At 40.8% G+C, this 22,901-nt stretch overlaps 1 protein-coding gene across 1 annotated transcript; it reads left to right on the forward strand.

The window, feature by feature from the left end:
* Positions 1–107: 107 nt before the first annotated feature.
* On the forward strand, positions 108–22,059 carry slc25a10b (solute carrier family 25 member 10b). The gene is made up of 11 exons (XM_050045564.1): positions 108–580; positions 12,943–13,062; positions 14,011–14,125; positions 15,117–15,165; positions 15,264–15,305; positions 15,392–15,435; positions 15,516–15,586; positions 17,691–17,783; positions 17,867–17,944; positions 18,074–18,130; positions 19,364–22,059. The coding sequence occupies exons 1-11, from the start codon at positions 491–493 to the stop codon at positions 19,463–19,465; spliced, it is 861 nt and encodes a 286-aa protein (XP_049901521.1). The 5' UTR covers positions 108–490; the 3' UTR covers positions 19,466–22,059.
* Positions 22,060–22,901: the final 842 nt, after the last annotated feature.

Raw genomic sequence — 22,901 nt, forward strand, 5'->3', positions numbered from 1 at the left:
AGCTGCAGAAAGGATGCGTACCACTTTAAAGCCCGCATGACAGTCTGTAAGGGGTGAAAGTGGGCTGTGAGTGTGTGAGTCGGTGCAGTTCGGGGTTTTAGCATTCTCATACCCCGCAGTCGACCTTTGGATTTCGGACCCCGGGGCGAGTAGGCAGCTCCGCCGTTCACGGTGCCAATTGGCTGCTCTCCTCTCCGTAGCTGCTTCCTCCTCCTGCATGTTGTGGCCCTACACAGCCCCACGCGCACGTTATGTGGCACGAGTGTGCGCGATGCTGCTGGAGCCCAAAGTCCCCTCGGTCCGTAGCGCAGTCACTTATCGGAATGTTTGAAGATTAACGAGGTTATCCGTGTCCTGTAGACCACAAGCTACTGCCAGCTGCAGGCGAGGAAGCCGACAGAGCAGAGAGGGCGGGCAGCGTGTCGAAGGCGGACCGACAGGACGGAAGTCACCGCGGTAGCTGCATCAGACAACGGCACATCACGGGACCATGACCGAGAAACGGATGTCGCGGTGGTATTTCGGTGGGCTGGCGTCATGCGGTGCTGCCTGCTGCACGCATCCTCTGGACCTGCTGAAGGTGAGCGGAAGGGGAGCTGGACAGTGTGTAACCCTCCGCCTGTGTGCAGAGGAGAGCAGGCCTGAACACCAGGCTACAGCTGTTTCCAGCAGCAGTCCCCCAAAACAAGCATGGTTACTGTTATTCGCTGACATCTCGGCATTAGGCAACCCCTCTGCGTGCTGTGGCTGCAGTTAGCTTTTAGTGGGCATGCCATGCCATGCTCTGAGGTATCACATGTCTGCTATGGCATCACTGCAATGTCTGTTAGGATGTGCAAGGCTGTTGAAATATAGGGCACAGGTTAGGACGAGTTAAAGCTGGTCAACTGCTTATGATGAAGGAAAAATAACTGAAAATAGTTGCTGGAGTCATTGCAGAATAAACAGAATGACCCAATGTAGCTTTAACTCTACATTTAATTATGTTTTTTTTTAATTTTTTTGAGAGTATGGTAACTGTAAGATCACACTGACTATAGGGAATATATGCTTTCCCCAGCCTGTCATCGCCTGACAGCAGATGTGAGTCTGCCAGTGGGGTCATGCATGTTCACTCTTGTAAATGTTTGCCTGGCTGTGCTGCACAGAAGAGTAAACCAATATTACATCTCTACCTGATGTCAAAATCCTTCCTCGCCTTACTTGCACCTCTCTTATGTTTGCACTGAAGACAGCAGCACATGACCTTGAGAACACTAAGTTGCAGTCATGGGGTGTGTAATTATGTAGGCAAAGCCAGTAATCAGGAGTGCTTCATTTGGGCCCTACCTTGCTTGGTAGCTGGTGATGCCATATAAAATTATAGACCTGGTAGTGGAAAACTAAGGAATTCAACTTTGAATCCTGTGATTCTTTTGCTTCAATTCTCTTAAAGTCCTTAAAGTAATTCAACTTTTCCATTTTCTACAGACATTATTTTGTCTACACGTGTAGTAATACTGCTGTACTTGTACTATTGAGAATATCCTTACTGATAAAACTGGATCCCAGCCTGGCCATAGAGACCAGCAGACATGGGCAGACCCGGTGGCCTCTAGAAGACTGGTTTTATCAGCTGTGTCCTCAGAGGCAGATGGAGACAGAGCAACATTTCCTGCTACAATTTGGCATGTATAACGACAGCAGAACAAAGTTATTTACAAGATTTTAATTCACTCTTAGATCAGATTAAAATGCAGCATCTACTTGGTGAACTTAGTGTCAGCGCCACAGATGCAGCAAAATGTGTCAGTGCATGTCACCAACACATCAGCATGTACAGACAGATCACACTCTGCCTTTTTATTTACTTATTCACCTAATATTTTTTCTTTAAAATGTATGCCTGTGATTTTGTATCAGTACATTGTTTTTAATTGTTTCTATAATGATTTAATTACCTATTATATTCCAACACAGTTCATAGAATTCACTGTCTTAAATTGTAGTTGTGCTGTGGCAACACATGAAATGTCAAAGAAGCTTACTGAATTGAACTGACATGTTTTCACATATGACCTCTGCCAAAAAACATACAAACTAGGGCCGTAACGGTACATGTATTTGTGTCGAACCGTTCGGTACGCGACTTTCGGTTCGGCGCGACTTTCGGTTCGGCACGACCATGTACCGAATTATTGGGCGCAGGATATTATTTTATTTTATTTTGTTTTATTTTAATCTGGTGCAAACTACGATATCGTCGTCGTTTAAAAAGAAAGAGCGTTTCCCTGACCATCGCGCTAAAGAAATAACCAACACCATTGGAGTTGAGTAAAATTGTTTAAGCTGCACTTTAGATATTGAAGAATGTTTTGTTTACTGCACTTTAACAAAGTGGGAAAGCTAAGTAAGTTCCTAGTAAAACTGAATCTGAGCAGGCTTTAAAGCTGACCAGCTGCACTATACTTTTTATTTTAATTGAGTAAAACTGTTAAAACAGAAATGTATATTTATATTTTTCATTCAAAAAATGTGTTAAAAAAAACAGCAGGATTTTATTTTTCACTTTTATATTTCTATTTTCATTCAAACAATGTGAAAAAGCAGGATTTTACATATATATTTATTTCATTCAAAAATTGTGTAAAAAGAGTTAACTGCTGTGGTGGTTTGTTTTAATAAGGTTACCAATAAGTAAAAGATATTTAATAGTTGTCTATTTTTTTCATTACTGTACCCAAAAAAAACCGAACCATGACTTGTGTACCGAGGTACGTACCGAACCGAGATTTTTGTGTACCGTTACACCCCTAATACAAACTATGAAAAAGAAAAACTAATCTCATGTACAACGCAGTTAACAAAAGTGTGTTTCTGTATATGTATGTCAGTATTCAAAGAGGAAGAGAGGCCTGTTTTGTGACTGTTAGGAATATTAATTTCACCAAGACTTATTTTCAAAGTCAATTTTCATCTTCAGTGTTTTTGCTTTGTCAGGACTAAAACTAAAGTGAGGTTAACCATCAAAAGACCTAATGACCCAACATGTTCTCATTGGTTTAGGACTAGATTGAGTGCACATGATGTGGGTCAACATGTGAGAGTTCTTTAAAAGTCTAGTTGTTTTTCATGGGAAACCTTAGAGTGAATGTGAGACTCGTCATTAATCTACAAAACCACAAAATGTGATACTCTCTGCCAGTCCCAGACACAGTAGATGTGTACTTGCTGGAGTTTTGATCAAATCTATTGAAACAAAACAAGCAGAATCTCTTGGGGAGATATCAGCATGAAGGCATGCCTCACTGAGAACTTCATAAATACTGGTGTTGTGAACTTGTCTGAGGACATTCCCATCACCTGATATTAGGGCTGGGACGATATGCTTTTCTCCCGATTCGATTCTTTCACGATTTTTTGGGTGCCGATTCGATTTAAATTGTGATTCTTCGATATTGCAGATTTTTGCGATTTTTAGTTTGCTTTTTTAACACCAGACCATGGAAAAAAGTTGAATGATGATGATGACGTCTACAGACTATATCATGGACCATATTTCCCCAAAAAATGCACATCACATGCGAGTCAGATTTTAAGATTTATTCAGCAGCAACATATTTGAACCATTTTAAGGTAGACTGCTACATTCAGCTGTTTGAACTTAAACTCTCTTTTCAAAAGCCTCGATGCATATAAAAGAGGAAATAGTATAGAAAAAATAGATACTTTTGTGAAGGTTATAATTTCCACATCTGAAACCTTTCTAACAGAATGAATGAAAAATATAGACTTTCTGAAGTAAACTGTTACATTTATCTGCATATAACACAAATATGAGCCTTTCAATTAACATATTAAAGTGAACTTAAACTTTCTTTTCAAAGCCTGGACTGCATGTAAAAGAGGTAAACAAATGTATAATATAAAAAGAATACTTTGAGTATTTATTTAGCTGCATATTTGAACCATTTTAAGGTAGACTGCTACATTTAGCTGTTTGGACTTCAACTCTCTTTTCAAAAGCCTCAATGCATATAAAAGAGGAAATAGTATAGAAAAAATATATACTGTCTGAAGGTTATACTTTCCACATCTGAAACCTTTCTAACAGAATGAATGAAAAATGTAGATTTTCTGAAGTAAACTCTGCATGTAAAGGGGTAAACATAAACAAATGTACAATATAAAAAAGAATACTTTAAGTATTTATTTAGCTTATTTAGCTGTTCCTGCTCAGTGCTACAAGAAAACAAATGTCAGGCCAAAATAAATAGAGCCCCTGAAAACTCAAATGTGAGCCTTTAACTTAAATTTAAATCCTGGACTTCAGAAGTAGTAAATAAAATGTACAATAAAATGAACAAAAATATATACTTTTTCAAGTACCCTGGGAACTGCTACATTTAGCTATCCTCTTCATCAAGCTAGTGCTTGGGAATGTCAAGATTCTTGTGCAAAAACAAGAGCTGGTCAACGTGCTCTGTGGTGAGGCTGCTCCTCTGAGCGGTGACAATGTCCCCAGCTGTAGAGAAGACACGTTCAGCACAGACGCTTGTCCCTGGTACACATAAGTACCGCTTGGCTAGTTTGGCCAAGAGAGGGTACTCACGATGATGGTCTTTCCACCAGTCTAACGGGCTTTCAGACAGTGGCAAAGGAGCAGCTCTATTGTACTCTTTCACCTCCTCCGCAGCTGAAGCTAGATTAAGTGTGGCCTTCTCCACTTCGGACGTGTACCTCTTACTAAGGTCTTGGTGAACGGCTTCTTTCAGGTCTCTGACAAACGGAGAATCTCCGAGGGTTTCTTGGGTGGCTTGCAGGAGCTGCGCGTGGAGTGGGGCTATGACAGAGACTGTCGGGTTTTTCTCATCTGACATAACACATGTAGCCACCTTCATGGGCTTCAGGGCCTGGATGAACTCCTCCGCATTAGATATGTCCGACTCAGTGAATGTGCTGATGTCTTTCTCTCTTTTTCTCACATCGGGGGAAAGCAGTGCAGCTGTGACTGCTGGCTGTTGCTCCAGAAAACGCTCAACCATATCATACGCACTGTTCCATCTAGTTGATACGTCAGTTATCAGTTTGTGCGCGGGGAGCTCCAGCAACTTCTGGCTTTGCTCCAAAACATGAAGTGATGTGGCACTTCTATGGAAAAATCCAGTCACACGCCGTTACATGGAGAAAGCCGGCTAACTGTGCGGCAACAACCATATTAGCCGCATTATCTGTGACTAAAGCAGGGTCTTTCTCTGTGATGCCCCATTCAGTCGCCACATTACTTAGCAGCTCTGCTACATTTGAGCCAGTATGACACTCATGCATGACCCTGGTCTGGAGGACGTGGGAGGACAGAGACCAATCTTCAGCGATGTGATGCGCTGTAATGGTGACATAGGACTGGGTTGCCCGTGAAGTCCATGCGTCGCAGGTGAGAGCAACACGCTCTGCTCTGCTGAGTTTTTCTTTTACCTTCTCCTTAATCTCCTCGTAAATCTGAGGCACTGCTGTTTCGGAGAAATACTTTCTGGAAGGTATAACGTACCTCGGCTCCAGCGTGTACAGCATGTTCCTGAATTCCGTATTCTCCACAACACTATAAGGCAGCAGGTCTTTGCAAATAAAGTCAGTAATTGACCTACTTATGCGCTTTGCTTTTTCAGAACAATGTTGCTTTAAGTGTCTGCTGGCTTGCTGCTGTGGGTCGTTTGGCTAATAACTCTAAATTTACCTCAGGGTGGTGTCTTGTGAGGTGGGCGGTAACGTTAGTCGTGTTTCCGCAGTACGCGACTTGTGCATTGCAGAGTTTACAAATAGCTTTCGACATGTCCAGCTCTGCTTTTCCCCTCGAAGCAAGAAATCCAAAATGTGTCCACACTTTTGATTTAAAATGTGATGGTAAAGGTCGTAACTCCGGGCATTTTTGTACGTTGTCCGCCATTTTCCGCTTTCTGTTTCTGCTGTTCCCCGCAAACGGATATGACACGTTACTAGATAGTCGAAGAAAAACAATTCGCTCTCTGCTGGAGAAGAGTGGTAACTTTTTTCCAACTCGGCTTATAAACATAGACTAAAATGAAGCATTTTAATTAGGAAAATATCGATTTTTTTAATAAAAAAATCGATTTAAAAATCGTAAAACAAAATTTTTAATAAAAAAATCGATTTAAAAATCGTAAAACAAAAAATTGCGATACTGACGTGAACCGATTTTTTTCTCCCACCCCTACCTGATATACAGTAACAAATGCCACCCCAATGTCAGCAGCCTGATGGAGTGACCTTGCTGTTTTCCTTCAGTCATTGGATCTTGATTTCAACTAGTCAGTTTGTCTCTGCTGAATAGGGACAGAGGATTGAATAAACCAGTGTCATTATGGATCCTGCTTATTGGTCTGATTCTTTATCTATTCACTTATTCATTTTGTGTGTGGGAAAAAGTTTACCTACAGGTTTTTAGGGTAAAAGCAACTGTTACATTTTCCCCCTAGGCTACACACAGTGTAGACAAACAGCATCCAGTGACTCGGGTGTGCAAAAGAGCCAGTGTTTATTGGCTGTTTAATTTGGAACCAGTTTTCAGCTGTAACTGGTCAAAAATCTGCTAAGCTTGCCTGCGAGGCACTAATGTTAGTGTAACATAAGCTATTTACCCTCGGTAATGGACGGTTTGCTCAGATGGGAGGCAGTGGCACTAGTGTTTAGAGTTTTAAATACACTGCACTTCTGGAATTTAACTCCATGTTTTTAGCGTACTGCTGGTGTTTTCACCCTTGGTTACAGACATTACAAGCAGCACTGTCGTCATCTGTGTATGTGAAATGAAGCCACACTCCAGACCGTTTCTTCCTCTCTGCCATGACTCGTGCTAGTTGCAAATTTCCATCAGCATAGGCGCACGAGTTTCACATTATTGTTTTGCAATGTGCAACTGTCAGAAGAGCACGCCAGCAGGCCTGGAATTTCAGAATTTTAGGGGCAAGGCCACTTGGCCTGCTGTGGAGCAATTTTTTTGAGGGCACAAAGGCCACATGCAAGGACATCAAGGCCTTGAGTAGGGGGAGTCGAGTCTATAAGGATATGTGTGTGAAAGACATATACACTGTATGTACTTTACATACTTTGTCAGACTTATGTATCGTATTGTTCTGTTATATTTAATAACATTCCGAATTAAACAACGGAGTTGATGATGGAGGGAGCTTAGCGAGCCATTGTGCTTCCTGTTGGGAGTTGCACATGGGCAGTACCGATCGGGCAGGGTGTGTGGATCGGGTAGCAATCGAACTGTCACTTTTCCCAGTCCTGTCACGTGTTGATCATGTTACCATAACCAATCAAGTACATGTAGAGTGAAGAGTGGGGTACCAAGGCCACAGTGACTGATGGGCATACAATTTTCAAAAGGACATCAAAGCCAGCTGGTGAAACTCCCGCCCTGCATGCCGGTGTCAATGAAAGGAATTGATATGTTCGGAGGCATAAAATTCTGATGGATTAAACAATTCTGAATTGGTTCCTAACTGGAACTCATTTACCATCCCTACTGGTGAATGGTTTCTATCCTTGGGTGGGTAAAAACTACTTTAAAGAATTGTAGAATGAATGTTTTCATCTCTATCACTGAGGACGTCCTTTAGACAGACTCAGATTGACTTACAGAAAAGGTTAGCATTGAGACAACTGCAGCTTGAGCTGTGAATTGTTTTCTTCCAGTCCCAGAAAGAAAAAGCGAAAATGCTGCTGTAACTTGAGGCCTCTTTTTTTTGCCTATACCTGCCAAATTGGCACCAGTAAAGGTATGCGGACCTACCTTTTAGCAGTTCCTCATTGCAGTGCATCCATGTCTTTACAGACAACTATCACTGGATTACTCTGATACTGAGGAAAATCTTAAAATGTAATGTTTCTCAGGCATGTTCAGGAGTTTTAACAAGCAGCTTTTTTTGGTACACATTGTGGCACACAGGCTCAAAATGTTTTAAGGTACCTCACTTGCCTTCATGAGCCATGTGTCACAGCCTCTGCTGCAGCTCTAACTGATGACCATGTTGCTAAGTGGGTCAAATCTGTATTCCAAACTACAATAACTAACTGCCCCATCTTTTCAGAACAACATCATGCACCTGTGCCCTTCACCTTACGGAGATTCCTAAAACTGAGAGTCAGTATTTGAACCTCAAAGTCATTCAGGTCCATTGTGTTGGAGTACAGAGGCAGCAGAACAAAAGAATGCGTCACTGTCCAAATACTCACATACTATGCCGTGTGTAGCTATGTGGCTTTACACCAATCAAACTGCTAAAGTGGCAGACAGGTGAGGCGTGTTACTGGTGTTGGATGAAGGTGAAACCATATGTGGTCAACTATCAGGACTGGTGCTTTCATAAGGAGGTGCTCAAGCTTTTTTCTCATAAGATTCTCTAAAGTGTTGTTGATTAAAAAAGTGCTCTAAAAATCTCAGAGAATTGGAGAATATGTTAAAGAACACAATAAAATGTTTTTAGAAATCCTTCATACATGCTGGAACTGAATCATTATGGATATGGGTGTGAGAGCCCTGTTTGGCCCATATTTAGTGAGATCAGCTGCAGCACAGTGAACATACGAACTGTTGACACTGCAGTGATAACACTGTGTTAGTTATGGATAATTTCATGACTTTCAAGGACAGCTAATGTTACAAATGATTAAGAATGTGATGAAAACTGCAGGTGATGCTGTCTTTATCACTCTCATCTACTGCTGCATTTTGGATTGGCGCTTACATGGTGAACATTGGTCACTTTTGCGAATCATTAAGTGAATTTGAACAGCTATTGCACCCTTTTCTCTGTGCTGCAAGCTTGGTCTGCGTGAGGACTGGGCTGTATATCAATATCATATCAATATTGTGATATGAAACTAGATATTGTTATTGATTTTGGGTTTCATGTTGTCTTTTCCTGGTTTCAAAGCTGCATTACAGTGAGGGGATGTAATTTTCTGAACTAACTAGACTGTTGCAGCTGCTCTATTGTTGGCCTTTACCCACTTAGTCATTGTATCCACATTACTGATGATTGTCACAAATTTTATTGTGTAAATATTTTGTTAAAGTACCAGTAGTCAACCCTACAATATCGTCGCAATATCGATATCAAGGTATTTGTTCGAAAATGTCATGATATTTGATTTTCTCCTTATCGCCCGGCCCTACTTACGTTGCAGTGTCTCCCATCACAGCAACAAAAGCTTGAATGGTACGCAAAATAAATGGAGGTAAATGGCAACAATAATTGCTTGTTTTTGTGTGCTGTGATACGGTAGAAGTATTCTCACAATAGTAACAAGGATTTTTTTGGGAAGGCAAGGCACAAGGCAAAGGTATGAAAAATCCCTTGGAAAATAATTTCATCTGATCTGTGCTGCACTGTAATGTAGGCTACTACATGAGACCAAGCTTTTCATATGTTTAAAACAAAGACTTCAGTAACTCATTTTGTTAATTTGTAATTAGACCTACATGTTGCGTAGAATCATTTATTCGGGAAACAGAGATTTGTTAAATGATAACATGTCAAGATTGCTCAACACCAGATGAGTCTGCAGAAAGTTGTTCAACAGTAAATATCAAATGATTGACCCAGTTTTATTGTGCAGCCTGAGTAGCACATTTGTATTTTACTCTTGCATAATTTAACCCTGGATGGTCTGAAATGCTAGCCTGACATCACCACACTAAATTGTAAATGTAAATAAGTCTGGAACCTCTAAGTTCATTTTTTTGTTTCTAACAAGTTATCAAAAGATCATGTGCTGGCGATGAGGTCTGCCTGTTTTAGACAGCCAGTCACAGCATAGTAGTTAGTATGCGAACAGGCTACAGCATGCAGATATGAGCTGTTACATTATGAGTTGGTAGATAAAACTTCTGCGAAACACTTTTGGAAGTACTCCAAACACATCTTTCTTTTCAAGGAAACTTAAAGCGCAGTTGATTGTTCATCTTTTAGCGACTATACACCACCCAGTTTGCTCAATACTAAAGTTCCACATCAGCCTCAACAGCATTGGTTTTTCGAAAATGTCAGAGCAGTGCACCTCTTCGTCTCAAACACACCCCATATGAGATAAGCTGTTGTGATCGGCCTGGCACGTCTCAGGCTGCTGGGAGTCTGCCCAAAGTGGCGGCGGACCAGACACATCTGCCAGAGCAGATGCACCAGTTGAATAATGCTATTGCAACATTTTGTTGTGATTGCCCTGAGAGCTACCATTGCAGAATGAAATTAAACTAGCAAACGGTCCACCTCCAAGCTGAGCTGCTCCAGATGATGAATATCCCTCCTTACTCATAAAGCACTTTTAAAAACTTTTCTTTTTACCAACATAGCATATAAAACACACACACACGTGAACCCAAAGTTTGCTCTGTTCTGTCAGCACATTGTTGATTTTGTTGCAACAGCTTACACAGCTTAAAAAGTGAATGGCCTCATAATGCTGCACACTCAGCAGAGCATCTAAATTTAGGACTGAAGTGTAATTTAGAGTAGAGAATATGTGAATGTGTTTTTGAGCAGGGAAGTAGGGTTTAAGCAAACACACATATCACATGAGCAAAGATTGCCTAGTCATGTTACATTGATTTCCTCTTTGGTGTTAACCCAAGACATCCATTATATCAACAGATAGACTGCTCTATTGTCCCAAACAGGATTTACCTGACCTCACCCTAAAAGACTTTGTCAGCCAGACACTTATCAACTTATCTGGGTTTAATATTTCACCATGTTGTGTGTGTACTTGTGTGCAAGGGTGTTTCTGTGCACATTAGCTTGCTGATGGCTCAACACACATTTGCACAACACTCTGTGGTTCACTTTATCAGAGCTGTAAGGAAAATACCAGAGTTACGTCTAGATTAAATTCCCTTAAGTAATTGTGCAAGTGTTTTGATTTTTCCCCCACACTATGACCCTGGCTCAAAAGTAGACTGTGTAGTGTTATCAAAGACAGTTTTTGAAAGAGTTAAGTTTGTAAGATTTTCTACGTCATGTTAGGTCCCTGGCTCTATAGATGCCAATGCTTATGGTCGGTCCACCACTTTGGACGCGCGATAAGTCGTCTAAACAATTAAATGTCCACCTCCTCGCTAGTCGGCACCAGAAATATTAGTCGGTTAAACCAATCAGCGTTTTATTCATGTACAAGGCCACTCAACTGTCATGCAGCCGCCCACCACTAGTGGGTGCTACAGAGCTGTCAGACAGCAGTTCCCATCCCCGCGGTAATGCTCGAGTAGACTATAGTTTTAAAACAGCACAGTGGGAAATCCAAGAGATGTCCTCTCAGCGCCGTTTGGCAGTACTTTGGTCTAGAAAATGAAAACAGTGGAGGCTGTGTCAGAAAAAACTGGCATATAATCAATCGACTGGAGCAATGTGCAATGTTAGCATGCTAATATGATAAACATGGTAAACGTCACCTTGTAAAAACTGGCATGTTAGCGTTGTCATTGTGAGCATGTTAGCATGCGGATGTTAGCATTTAGTTGAAAGCACTGCTGTTGACTCTTGGTCTTGTTTTCATTCTGTCTTGTGATGACGGCACCGTGAGCACTGGTATAACATGGCAGAAAATGTAAGAGAAATTTTAAAGAAGAAATTGGTAGTTTAGGCCAATGTCTCGTCACCTGAGGCATCATTTTATGCTAGGTTTGTAATACATATACAAACATGTTAAAAGTTATGAAAAGGTAATAAATACAAATATCTAATGACCTATGACCTGCAGTAAATGAGGGTATAATTTATGTAAATTTAATAAAGGATAGTAAAATGTGTTTGCAGCGCTTAGTAGCCTTGAAACTCAAATACTGATTAGAACAGAGGACAAAGGCCATGTTGTAGAGCTGCTGATGACCTCTGACAGGGACAACACACACACACACACACACACACACACACACACACACACACACACACACACACACACACACTCCTCCTCCTCTTTACTCATTGTGGTCAGTATTACTCAGCTTGTGAAAACAGTTGCATGACTTTCTCTGTAACTTGGGAAACTTTTTCAGATCTGAGAAACTAACCCAGATGATGTCATAGTAATGACATGAAGTGCAGGATCCAGTATTTTTGGAGTTTGACCTACAGTAAAGACTAAAATTAAGGATATCTCACCCTCTCCTGACTAGATTTTGACAACTGGTCTTACAGCTTTATGGAAGTGCAATAAAGTGGTTCAGGGATGACTTGGGTTTTTTTTTTTTTTTTAATTCCAACCCGGAAGTTAACATCGCCCTGGTACCCTACCCCCCTTGGATTTTGGATCATTGCAGACAATAAACTTTGTGGCAAACAAAAGTTTATGATACTTACACATTTTGTTGAGCAAGATAATCTTCACAAGTGAACACCACTTTTATGATTTCTGAAGCCGAAATGGCTATAAACGAACTACACAGCAGTCACATGACTTCATCGTCTCTACTATGACAAGGCTGTAAAACTGTGTTCAGCATGATGTTGCTCTTAAGGCTCATTTAGCTACTTGTTAGCAACTGCCGTTTTTTATGACAGGTAAATATGTCAAAATTCACAAGGGGGGTATTTACAGATGTATTTTATGCCGTAGAACAAAATGTGAGAATATCTTATCCTTTCAGGCATGCTAATCAAAGCCCATTTTTTTTAAAAAAAAAAACATCGTCTTCAAGACAAGCAAACCAGAAGAGCAAAAATCTAACTAATTTCTGGGTTTTAAAACTAATTGCTGCACAACCCTTCAGCCTACTGTACCACTTAAGTACCCCTTGACACATGTAGCTCTTTGACACATTTAGTTGCCCTTATATGTAAACTTGTGTCTAAATTGCCCCACAAAAGAAGTTGTTGCATCTGTGTTCTGTCAAATGTTTTCTTTATCGTGTTGTTGAGTGCTAATTCATGACGGTCTCTCCAGGTACACCTGCAGACACAGCAGGAGGTGAAGAAGAGGATGGTTGGGATGGCCATTCATGTGGTGAGGAGCGATGGTGTGCTGGCTCTTTACAATGGCCTCTCTGCCTCCCTCTGCAGACAGGTATGTCTCTCTGTGTGCATGCACAAGACTGTTCTTGAGCCTTTGTATGTTGTTGTGTTTATTAGTTTGTACTTTCTGTTTGTTTGTTTGATTTTTTTTTTTAACCTGTAACCGGTAAGTCACATTTAGAGTGGAAAGCTAGCTAAGATGATAGCAATAAAATGTTGGTAAAAGACAGGTAAAACTATACTGAAACAGACAGTAATGCTAAAATAAGGCTAAAGGTGGGTGAAGAACAAACACAATTACCACAGAGTTTATAACAGTCTTGACTTCGAGCAGAAACATTGAATTTTTTAAGCTTTCATCAGAACTATATGAAACAGCTTGTCACTGTTTACATTTGAATTTGACCCTTTTCTTTATAATTATCCCATCTTTTTAAAATAATAATAATGATGAACTCTATTTATACAGCACTTAAAGCTTCAAGCTTTTCAATACTGCAATAAAAACAAGCAGACAAGTGAAAATAAGTTAAGAATACATTTGAGTAAAGCATCCACCAATAATGACAGATGTGTTTGAAATAAATCTGTAATAATAGCATTAATAAAAGGTTATCTTCAAAAGAAAAGTTTAGAGAAATTATTTTATACTACCGCTCTGCTTTCTTTTGTGTACATGTAAAGTCCAAAAAAAAAAAAGAGTGTATTTTTCTCAGTTGTTTCTCTAAACATGATGTACTTATTAAGCATGTTTCTGGTTAGAGAAGAGAGAGTATGGCAGACAACATTAGAACAGTTTATAGGTAACTTAACTGTGACAGGTCTATTCTAATGAGATTCAAATACATTCATTCATTCATAAATATTGCATCCTGTTTACTTTTAATAATAAAACTGGTAGATTTGCCAAAGGCTCCTCCTAGTGGTTGAAAGAAATAAAATGTTAGATAGTGAGGACAGTTGAGGATACTCATCCTTTTTACCTCTCCTCTGCTCTCAGATGTCCTATTCCCTCACCAGATTTGCCATCTATGAGACAGTGAGGGACATGATGGGGAGCACAAGCCAGGGCCCCATGCCCTTTTACCAGAAGGTCCTGCTGGGAGCCTTCGGAGGTGGGAACACACACACACACACACACACACACATCCTGCTTCTTTTCTCCTTTCTTTATCTACACAAACACACACACACATTCCTGTAATTCTGTCTTTGTGAGGACCCTCATTGACATAATGCATTCCCTCGCCCCTCACCCTGACCTTAACCATCACAACCAAATGCCTATCCCTAACCCTGACCTAAACCTAATTCTATCCTAAACCATAAAACCAAGTCTTAACCCTCAAAGATACCTTTGAAAAAGTGAGGACCAGCCCAAATGTCCTCACTTTGTAAAAATGTCCTCACTAAAATTCATTTTGTTGGTCCTCACTGTGTAGCATGTACAAGTAAACATGCACACACGCACGCACGCACACATAAAATTCAAGCAATATTCAAGGTGGTAAATTTCTATGGCAATTAATAGAAATTTATGGGAATTATCGGAAAATAATGAGAATAAAGCTCATGCTGGCTTTAAAATCTAACATTTTACACCATCATAAGCGGGCATAATCTACTCATTTGCCAAATAAATCCCATGTATTTGTCAAAAAAATAGCCACAGTGTGAAATGTGCCATGTGGTGAGTTAGCTAGCTAGAAACGCAAATTTGCGTGACGGAATGACTCGTAACTAACACAGAAAGATACTGTGAAAATCTGAGCGCACAGTGTAGGCTGTGTGCAAACTTTAAAGTCAACAACTAATTTATAAAAAAATATTTTGGCATAAAGAATGAATAAACACAGTCTACACTCATCAAGTAACGTGCTAAGTTAAGCTACATTCAACAGGGTGACAGCTAGCTCGCAAAAGCTAAAAGAGGGTGTTATAAAGTGAACTTTGCTTTAGACTACTGTGTGTTGGTTGACTGAAATATCAGAGTTTAATTTCCCTTGAAAGTCTTAGAAAATTTACTGGACAATCTTCCACAATTTTTTGGAACTGTAAGTGTCACCTGTTCAAAATTGTGTGCCAACAAGATTTCTCTGCTCACAGGTTTCACTGGTGGGTTTGTTGGCACGCCGGCCGACATGGTGAATGTCAGGTAACATGCTGTGATGTCTCATTAATCTCATAAATATGAACACATTTAAAATCATTCCAAACAAGCAAACCAGTCTTAACCCCTTTAATTACCTCCAGGATGCAGAATGACATGAAACTACCACCAGAACAGAGGAGAAAGTGAGTGTTGTAACTTTCTGTAGCTAAACTTTTTCAGTTTAGACGCTCTAAGTCTCTCATTGTAATTTAATTTTTCTTTCTTGCAGCTACAAACACGCCGTTGATGGGCTCTTTAGAGTCTTCAGAGAAGGTAAATCATAGTGGATGTAACTTCATGTGAAGCACATAGCGGCATCATGTTTGACCTCTGACCTGTGTCCTGTCCCCCAGAGGGTGTGAGGAAACTGTTCTCAGGAGCCACCATGGCCTCCAGCAGAGGAGCGATGGTCACTGTGGGACAGGCAAGTCACAGATATAAAATCTGTAACTTTAAAAACGTCCTTTGAAATGTTTACACCAGTTAAGAGCAACGTCTGTTTCTTTATCTTTGTATTGCACTTTATTCCACCTGAGCTAACACAATCACAATTTAATTAATTCTTTCTCTTCAATACATTAAGAGGGTATTTGTTAATAATGTGAAATGGTATGTCAAGTTCAGAATCCATTAAGTCCTTTTAATAAGATAATGGAGTTAAATTGAGTTAAATTAAAGGTACATTCATTTATCAGTGCTGAATCAATCTTGGAGATTACATTGCAGCTTGTTCAGATGGTTCCATTTAAATGATGCATTATACATTAATCCATATAACCTCAGCCTCAGTTAACTTTCTAGAGTCTGTGTTGGCAAGCATATCCAGGAACCTCAGACTGTAGCGCTAACACAACTGAGCCCAAAAATGCCCACGTTTTTTCTCTAAACCAAGCGCATAGTTTTTTCATCCAGGCCGAAGGAAGTAAACCTGAAACAAAGCCTTTCACCTACATACTAAGTTTATTTTGAAAAGAGACTTCATGCATTTAATGAGTTAAAACTCTACATTTCCTGTGACAGCAGGAAGAAAGAAAGTCACAATGCATGTAACACACATACATTAACATGCCGTCCCTGAGCGTACAAAAGTGACATCGCAGTTTGACGTGTAGGGCCACTAACCAAGTATCAGTATTTGATGAGATGGGAGTGAGAACGTGTCAATTGATCCTGCATGTATTTGTGAACCACTTAAAGGCCAACATCAGTCGCATTCACCCATTCACACACACATTCACACACTGGTGGCCGAGGCTGCCATACAAGTTGCCACCTGCTACTCAGTTATTAACACACTCACACACCAATGGAACAGGCATCAGGAGCAATTTGGGGTTCAGTGTCTTGTAGGGTTGGGTCGGTATGAGAAAAAAAAAACGGTCCGGTTTTTGTAAAAAACCGCATCAAATCGGTAATACCGGATTTTCGCCACTTGGGGGCGCAATTGACTCATTTAAAATAAAAAACGACCTTAGGACAACAGAGTGACAGTAACAAGTTGTTTCTTTTATTCCTTACAAATAAATTTTGCAGCTTACTCAATCAGTGCAAACAAGGGTTGCCTCCTTCGTCTGGCTCAAAGCCAGAGTGTTGCTATAGTGGCGCATTCTTTGATTTCGTCGAGACTAAATTGTCCGCCATTATCACTCCCCGTCACTATTAAACAAACTCCAGGCTACAGTAGAGGCGCATGCACACTCGCACCTCCTAGCTCAGTCCCCGCCCCACCCCCCTCTCTGTCCTGCTTGCTGTGCGCTTGGTGAAGAGGCAGACACAGGTGCTCACAGACTCGGGCGTACTATAAGCGGAGCGGACTACGTGTAAAAATGTCCGTGAAAAATCCCTGCGATGTGAAAAATACATGCCAAACAGTCTTTTGTTTGACACTGGTGCGCGGAGCAGAGTCCGTGCGGTTGTGCTTTGCACGCACAGGGCTTGCGGACGTCCACTTTTACCAGGCAGACCTCTGCGGCGTCCGCTCCGCGTACGTTCTGCCTGAGTATGCGGTCCGGTCGGTCTCAAAAAATAAAACCCGGTCCAAGATGGAGTACCGGACCGAACTGGTATTACCGAGAACCGACCCAACCCTAGTGTCTTGCTCAAGGATATTTCGACATGCAGACTGGAGGAGCCGGGGATCGAACCGCTGATCTTCCAATTAGTGAACAACCCGCTCTCCCTCCTGATCCACAGCTCAGTCACAGCCAGTGATCCCAGTATGTACAAGATTTTGGTGGATTCCAAAAGCCATGGGTGAAGGTGAAGGAGTGGAGGACTGTGGATATTTGAGCCTTTGTTAATAATCATGACACAGGGGTGGAACACAGTGAGGTGATTTCATTCATTCTCAGAGCTTATCCCATGTCTAACATGTGGCCAGTTGCTTTATTATCTGTGGCTCATTACTCAGTTATATAAGTTGTATTGAGAATGACTGATGGGGTTTCGATCAGGAGAAAAGAGATGCATCAGCAAATTGATCCTTGAAATGACACAAGTTTTTCTTCTCTTACTTTCCCCACCTTTAGCTGGCCTGTTACGACCAGGCCAAGCAGCTCGTGCTGGGAACAGGCATGATGGGAGATAACATATTCACACACTTTCTCTCCAGCTTTATTGCTGTAAGTATCAGGTTTTATTTGTGTGCGAGTCAGTGTGAAGTCTAAAGGGCTGTTACGTAAACTGATGGTCTGCTGCTCTGCAGGGAGGCTGTGCTACATTCTTGTGTCAACCTCTGGATGTACTAAAGACGAGGCTGATGAACTCAAAGGGAGAGTACACAGTGAGTGCCCACTCCCCTCCTCTTCCCTATTCGTTTTCTTTTCTAATCCTGTCATTGCTTTGTTTCTCTCTGTCCATCTTCTTCATTCCTCAGTGTCCATTGTAACCCAGTGTGTCCTTCTCTCCTCAGGGGGTGATGCATTGCTTAAGAGAAACTGCCAGGCTCGGTCCGCTGGCATTTTACAAGGTAAAAAACAGCTTTACACATGATACATTAACAACACTGTGGTTATTTAGTATCACTTCTTATTTTTGATAAATGTATTTATTCATTTAACAGGTACAGTTGAATATAATGAACATGGAGGACTCATCCCACATAAAATTTCTATGACTGCAATTAAAAAGATAAAAAAAGTCATAATTGAATGAATGTGTTGTACAGCTGTATATTTTCAAACAGGAATAAAATCCCTGTTTTTGCTTTTTATTTTGATCAGTCTGTTTTTCATAGAACATACCGAGATATATATCATGTATCGCCAGTCAGCCTGTAAACACAGAGATATTAATTTTGTCCATATTGCTCAGCCCTACTCTCAAGTTGAACTAATTTTTCTCCAGTTTTAAAAACATAATGAGATGTTTGAGCCAAAATGGCAACTTCCACTCCCATAATATTCTTCTATGTGCTAATAAAGATGCAAAGGCAATACTGTTCTTTGGTTTCCTCCATTTAGTGCTGCTTCTAATCAGATCTTTAAAAAACATGTTATCGGAACAGTATAAATAAATCTTATAGAATATGCCCAAACATGCTATTGCATACTGCAATTGTCCAAAATCTAAAAGATATTGACAGACAAATTCTGGTCTGAACAGAATGTCTCCCTTTTATCTACATGCATGGACACACGTCTCTTCTTTTGCAGGCTCTATAGCCGGTCAGCTGTTCCACTTTTAGCAGTTTCAAAACATACCTGCCATCGTCATGATATTTTGTGAAGCTAAATGGTGTGGTCCTTTTACTCCAGGACCAATGCTAACTGCCTGCCCATGGCTTGTAAGCTACAGTCAGCAGTGCAACTTTATTTACATTGTCCCACAATGCCTCTGCTAGCTCAGCTGCTAATCCAGCACATGAACAGTAGAGACCCGCCCACTCAGAGGCATGAAGGAGCATCTCTCTGATGTAGCACCAAATAATTCTATTCTAAAATCAAACCATGAAAAAGTATTAAAAATCTGTCAAATTACTTCATCATGATGTTGGACAGCAGAAGTTTTAGTTGACATTTAAAGGCACGCTGGCCGCACGTCAAGTGTGATAAATTACCTGCATTTACAGCCACTGGCAATCCATCTTAATGATGAAGTACCTGTTTTATACTAAAGTACTTTTTAGGCACAGTAGCTTTAAATTGATTGATGTAGTGGCAGAAAACCACAAATAGTAATCTCATGCCAATTTCTGTTGCAGGGTCTTGTCCCCGCAGGGATCCGCTTGGTTCCTCACACAGTGCTCACCTTCATCTTCCTTGAGCAGCTCAAGAAAAACTTCGGCATACGCATCATCTCCTGAGAACGCTGTTCAATCCCCCCCCCCCCCCCCCCCGACACTGCCACCACACTTCACCTTGTCATCACTCTACTTTTGGCATTTACAAGAAAACAAGGGAAGAAAGGGACTCATGTACAGTGTATTATGGACCTGTACATGTTTTCCTTCTCCTTTTTGTTCTACCTCTATCTCACGGCTAGTAATGATGATTATTTTGAGCACAGACTTTTATCAGGCAATTTATTCTATCAGCATAGATTATCAATATGATGTTAAGAAAGAGCATGCTTCATATAAAAGTGCTTCAAATTGAATGTTTAGGAAGGGGACTGCCCATTGTTTCAACGTCCCAAAATTCCAAATCCCCATTAGTCTGAAAAATGTCCCAGTGGACAGAAAGCCCATTTCTTCGACAGCCCGTTATCCCACAAACAAACGGCCATTGCTCCGAAGTCTCGTTTGTCCGAAATGACACACTCCCTGTAGTAAAACAACCCAATCGCCAGAAAAAGTTTTCATTGTATGTTTCTGTAAATCACAGATATTTGTGAACAACGCTGTGGATATTGTGGACATCGGTTTTGGTGCAAAAACCATGTGGATGTGGTTTGGAAAGGATCATGTTTTGGCTCAATATAACCACATTTGATGGCACAAAAGTTGCTGGAAAAGCAAGGACGGATTGATGATCAACACCATGAATCAGTCGCTCACGCTGCTGAGAAACACAGCGAAGACTTGGTAAAAACATGGGATTGGTGGCTCAAACACCGCTGGGAAATGTGGCGAAGGACTGATAAAAACACCCAGGCTCAGTGGCTCAAATGTAGCTGGGAAACACTGCAAAGGGTTTGTAAAAACATTTGGGATTGGTCGCTCAAACATTGCTGGAAAACTGAAAACTGTCTGCAGGGAGTGTGTATTTTTGGGGAAACTGGATTTTGGAGCCATTGGCATTTTTCGGATAACAGGCTGTCGTAGAAAAGGATTTCAGTCCAATGGGACATTTTTCGGACTAATTGGGCTTCGGAATTTGGTGCCAAAACAATGGCATGGCACCCATTGGAATGACCTGCCAAATATAGAGAGAGGATTAAAGTTAGCTGTAGCAGATAGTTAATGTAGTTGTCCAGTGTAATTTCAGGTGGGGTTGGTTACGTGACCGGCTGAGACTAATTGAGATTAAGTGTTAATTTTTGAGCAATTGATCTGTCATGTTGACAGACCAAATGTTGACTTTAAACTTTATCTAATTCCAGGTCAGATTTTGTGATCTATGTTTTATTTTCAGCAATACTTTAAACCCGTTTCTCCAGTGGTGTGCAGCAGCACCTTCAGAGCTCACACCAGTGTGTAACCATCAAGGCCCAAAAAGTTAGTGCCAGGAATGTGTTTCCTATTAGTCCTCTGCAAGACGTGTCACATTAGGCCAGGACAGAGTTTGTGATATAATAGGAGTGCAAAATGCAAACAAACACAGCGTAGCCTTGTCATCAGTGCCATTCTTTCCAATCTATACCATTTCCTAGGAGCCATCGCTAAAACATGACTGAACACAACTGTTATGTAATTACACAGTAATCATTCCCAACAGCGGTGACCAAATGTGATGCACCCTGGATTTAACAGTTCGTTTGTTTGCTTTTTCTTCATGACGTCAATGTTTTATGACTGGAAATCAACCACTTGCAGGTTAACGTGGTTAACTTTGACCCGATTCTCCTTTAATTCATTCCTCTGCCATTGTTTCACTCTTAAATCTCTCAAAGGAGAAGGGGACCAAGTTTTGTCTCGTGTTTTTAAGTAAGAAAATGAGTTTGTGGGCAGGCTGCTGAAACCACAATGAAGGTGGCTTTTTTTAGTTCTAGTTCTTCTAGTCTCAGTGAAATTCTGTGTGACCACTTGATTTCTTAAAAGTTCTTACTGTTAGAACAGAGATGCCTGTAGAGAACTGCTGGATTGTACAAGTGTACATGTAGCATTTCTGTCCGTATTGTTACTGTTTCTTTTAGGACTCAGGATGCTACTCTGTTTTATGAGGCACTTTATTTCCTGGACTCATACTGACTAACCTGCTGCGTAGAAACACACATGCTGCATACTGTAACATGTTCTAAAAGTAAAAATGTTTCCAGATGTTTTGAATTTACAATGTTAATGGTTCCAGTTGAGGTCAACTTGTTGCGTGTTTCGTGACTCTTGACAGTTGTTGGTTCAGCGACATAATACACTCTGTGCTGTGCCTGCTCTGATGACTGAGACCTTGTCAAGTTATGTTGCCTTACAATATATGTCCTCCAGGGGGCAGTATAGTAATGTGTGAGTGATATAGATGCCATCTCTTGGGCATCCTGTGGAGCCCAGGACCTTCATTCAAGAATGCATATAAAGAATAGTAGCCAGATAACCACTGTAGATCTGCATGTTGTAATGCTCTAGTGTCCCTCAACAATGTGAGGTACTGTAGATCAGCCATAGTGAGTAATGTAAACCCCAGCTTTATTTAAAATGCACAGGAATGAAACTGGAGGGACCCACAGTTCTGAGAGTTGTGAATTTATATTTTGTAGATTACTAACTAATGAATTTTGGAATTAAAATACTAATGGAAAATATGTGTTGTGTTGTTTCACCATCTACTTTAAAACAGCATCTCAGGCTATTAACTTTTATCTTGGTCATAAATCAGATTTGCTGTAAGTCACACCACATTTCCTTGGCCATTTCATAAATTAGCTGCAGGCCCTGTGGTTAGTGTTATTTAAACCTATGTCATAAAGCAAACAGGGTGATCATTAGGCACATAGGATGCTGGCTGCGATTGTGAATCAAGCTTCACCCTCTGGGGATCTGCCCTCATCAGAACAAGGACATATTTTAATGAGAGCTCCGCTGGTCTTGCACACCAGCCCACAGAGCTAAGATCATTTCTTATTTTGCAGAATTATGGCCTCCCAGCCTGCACCACGTGGCAGCACCATCTACAATTAAGTAATGATATTCACCTGTCATGATGAATGGTGTCAGTGCGACTCTGTTCCTGCACCTAAATGAACATTGCTGTCTAATGCATTATTAACACTATCCATCACATGCAAAGCATTAATGACCGTGAGTACTCACCTCTACCATTACATGCATGTGTGGGAATTTGTGAGCTTTGTGCCTCTGTATGTACCGCTATTTTCACACAGCCGAGGCATACATTGACTGCATGAAAAGGATAATCAGGCTGTAGGCCTGCGCATTGTGATGATCTTATTTCAGAAATGTGCTTTGATTTCAGGAGGAACCATCATCCTATCAACCACACTCACTGACAATAAAGCAATTCAGGTTCTGTTTCTATAAATATCTGACGCTTTTCATAAACAATAAGCAGAAATTATGATCATTACAGTATGAACACGAACTTAAGATTCAATTTAAGACAGCTCGGGTTCGGTTCATTTTTGCT

This window comes from Epinephelus moara, chromosome 5 (assembly GCF_006386435.1).
Source record: "Epinephelus moara isolate mb chromosome 5, YSFRI_EMoa_1.0, whole genome shotgun sequence".
In the NCBI taxonomy this organism is placed as follows: Eukaryota; Metazoa; Chordata; class Actinopteri; order Perciformes; family Serranidae; genus Epinephelus; species Epinephelus moara.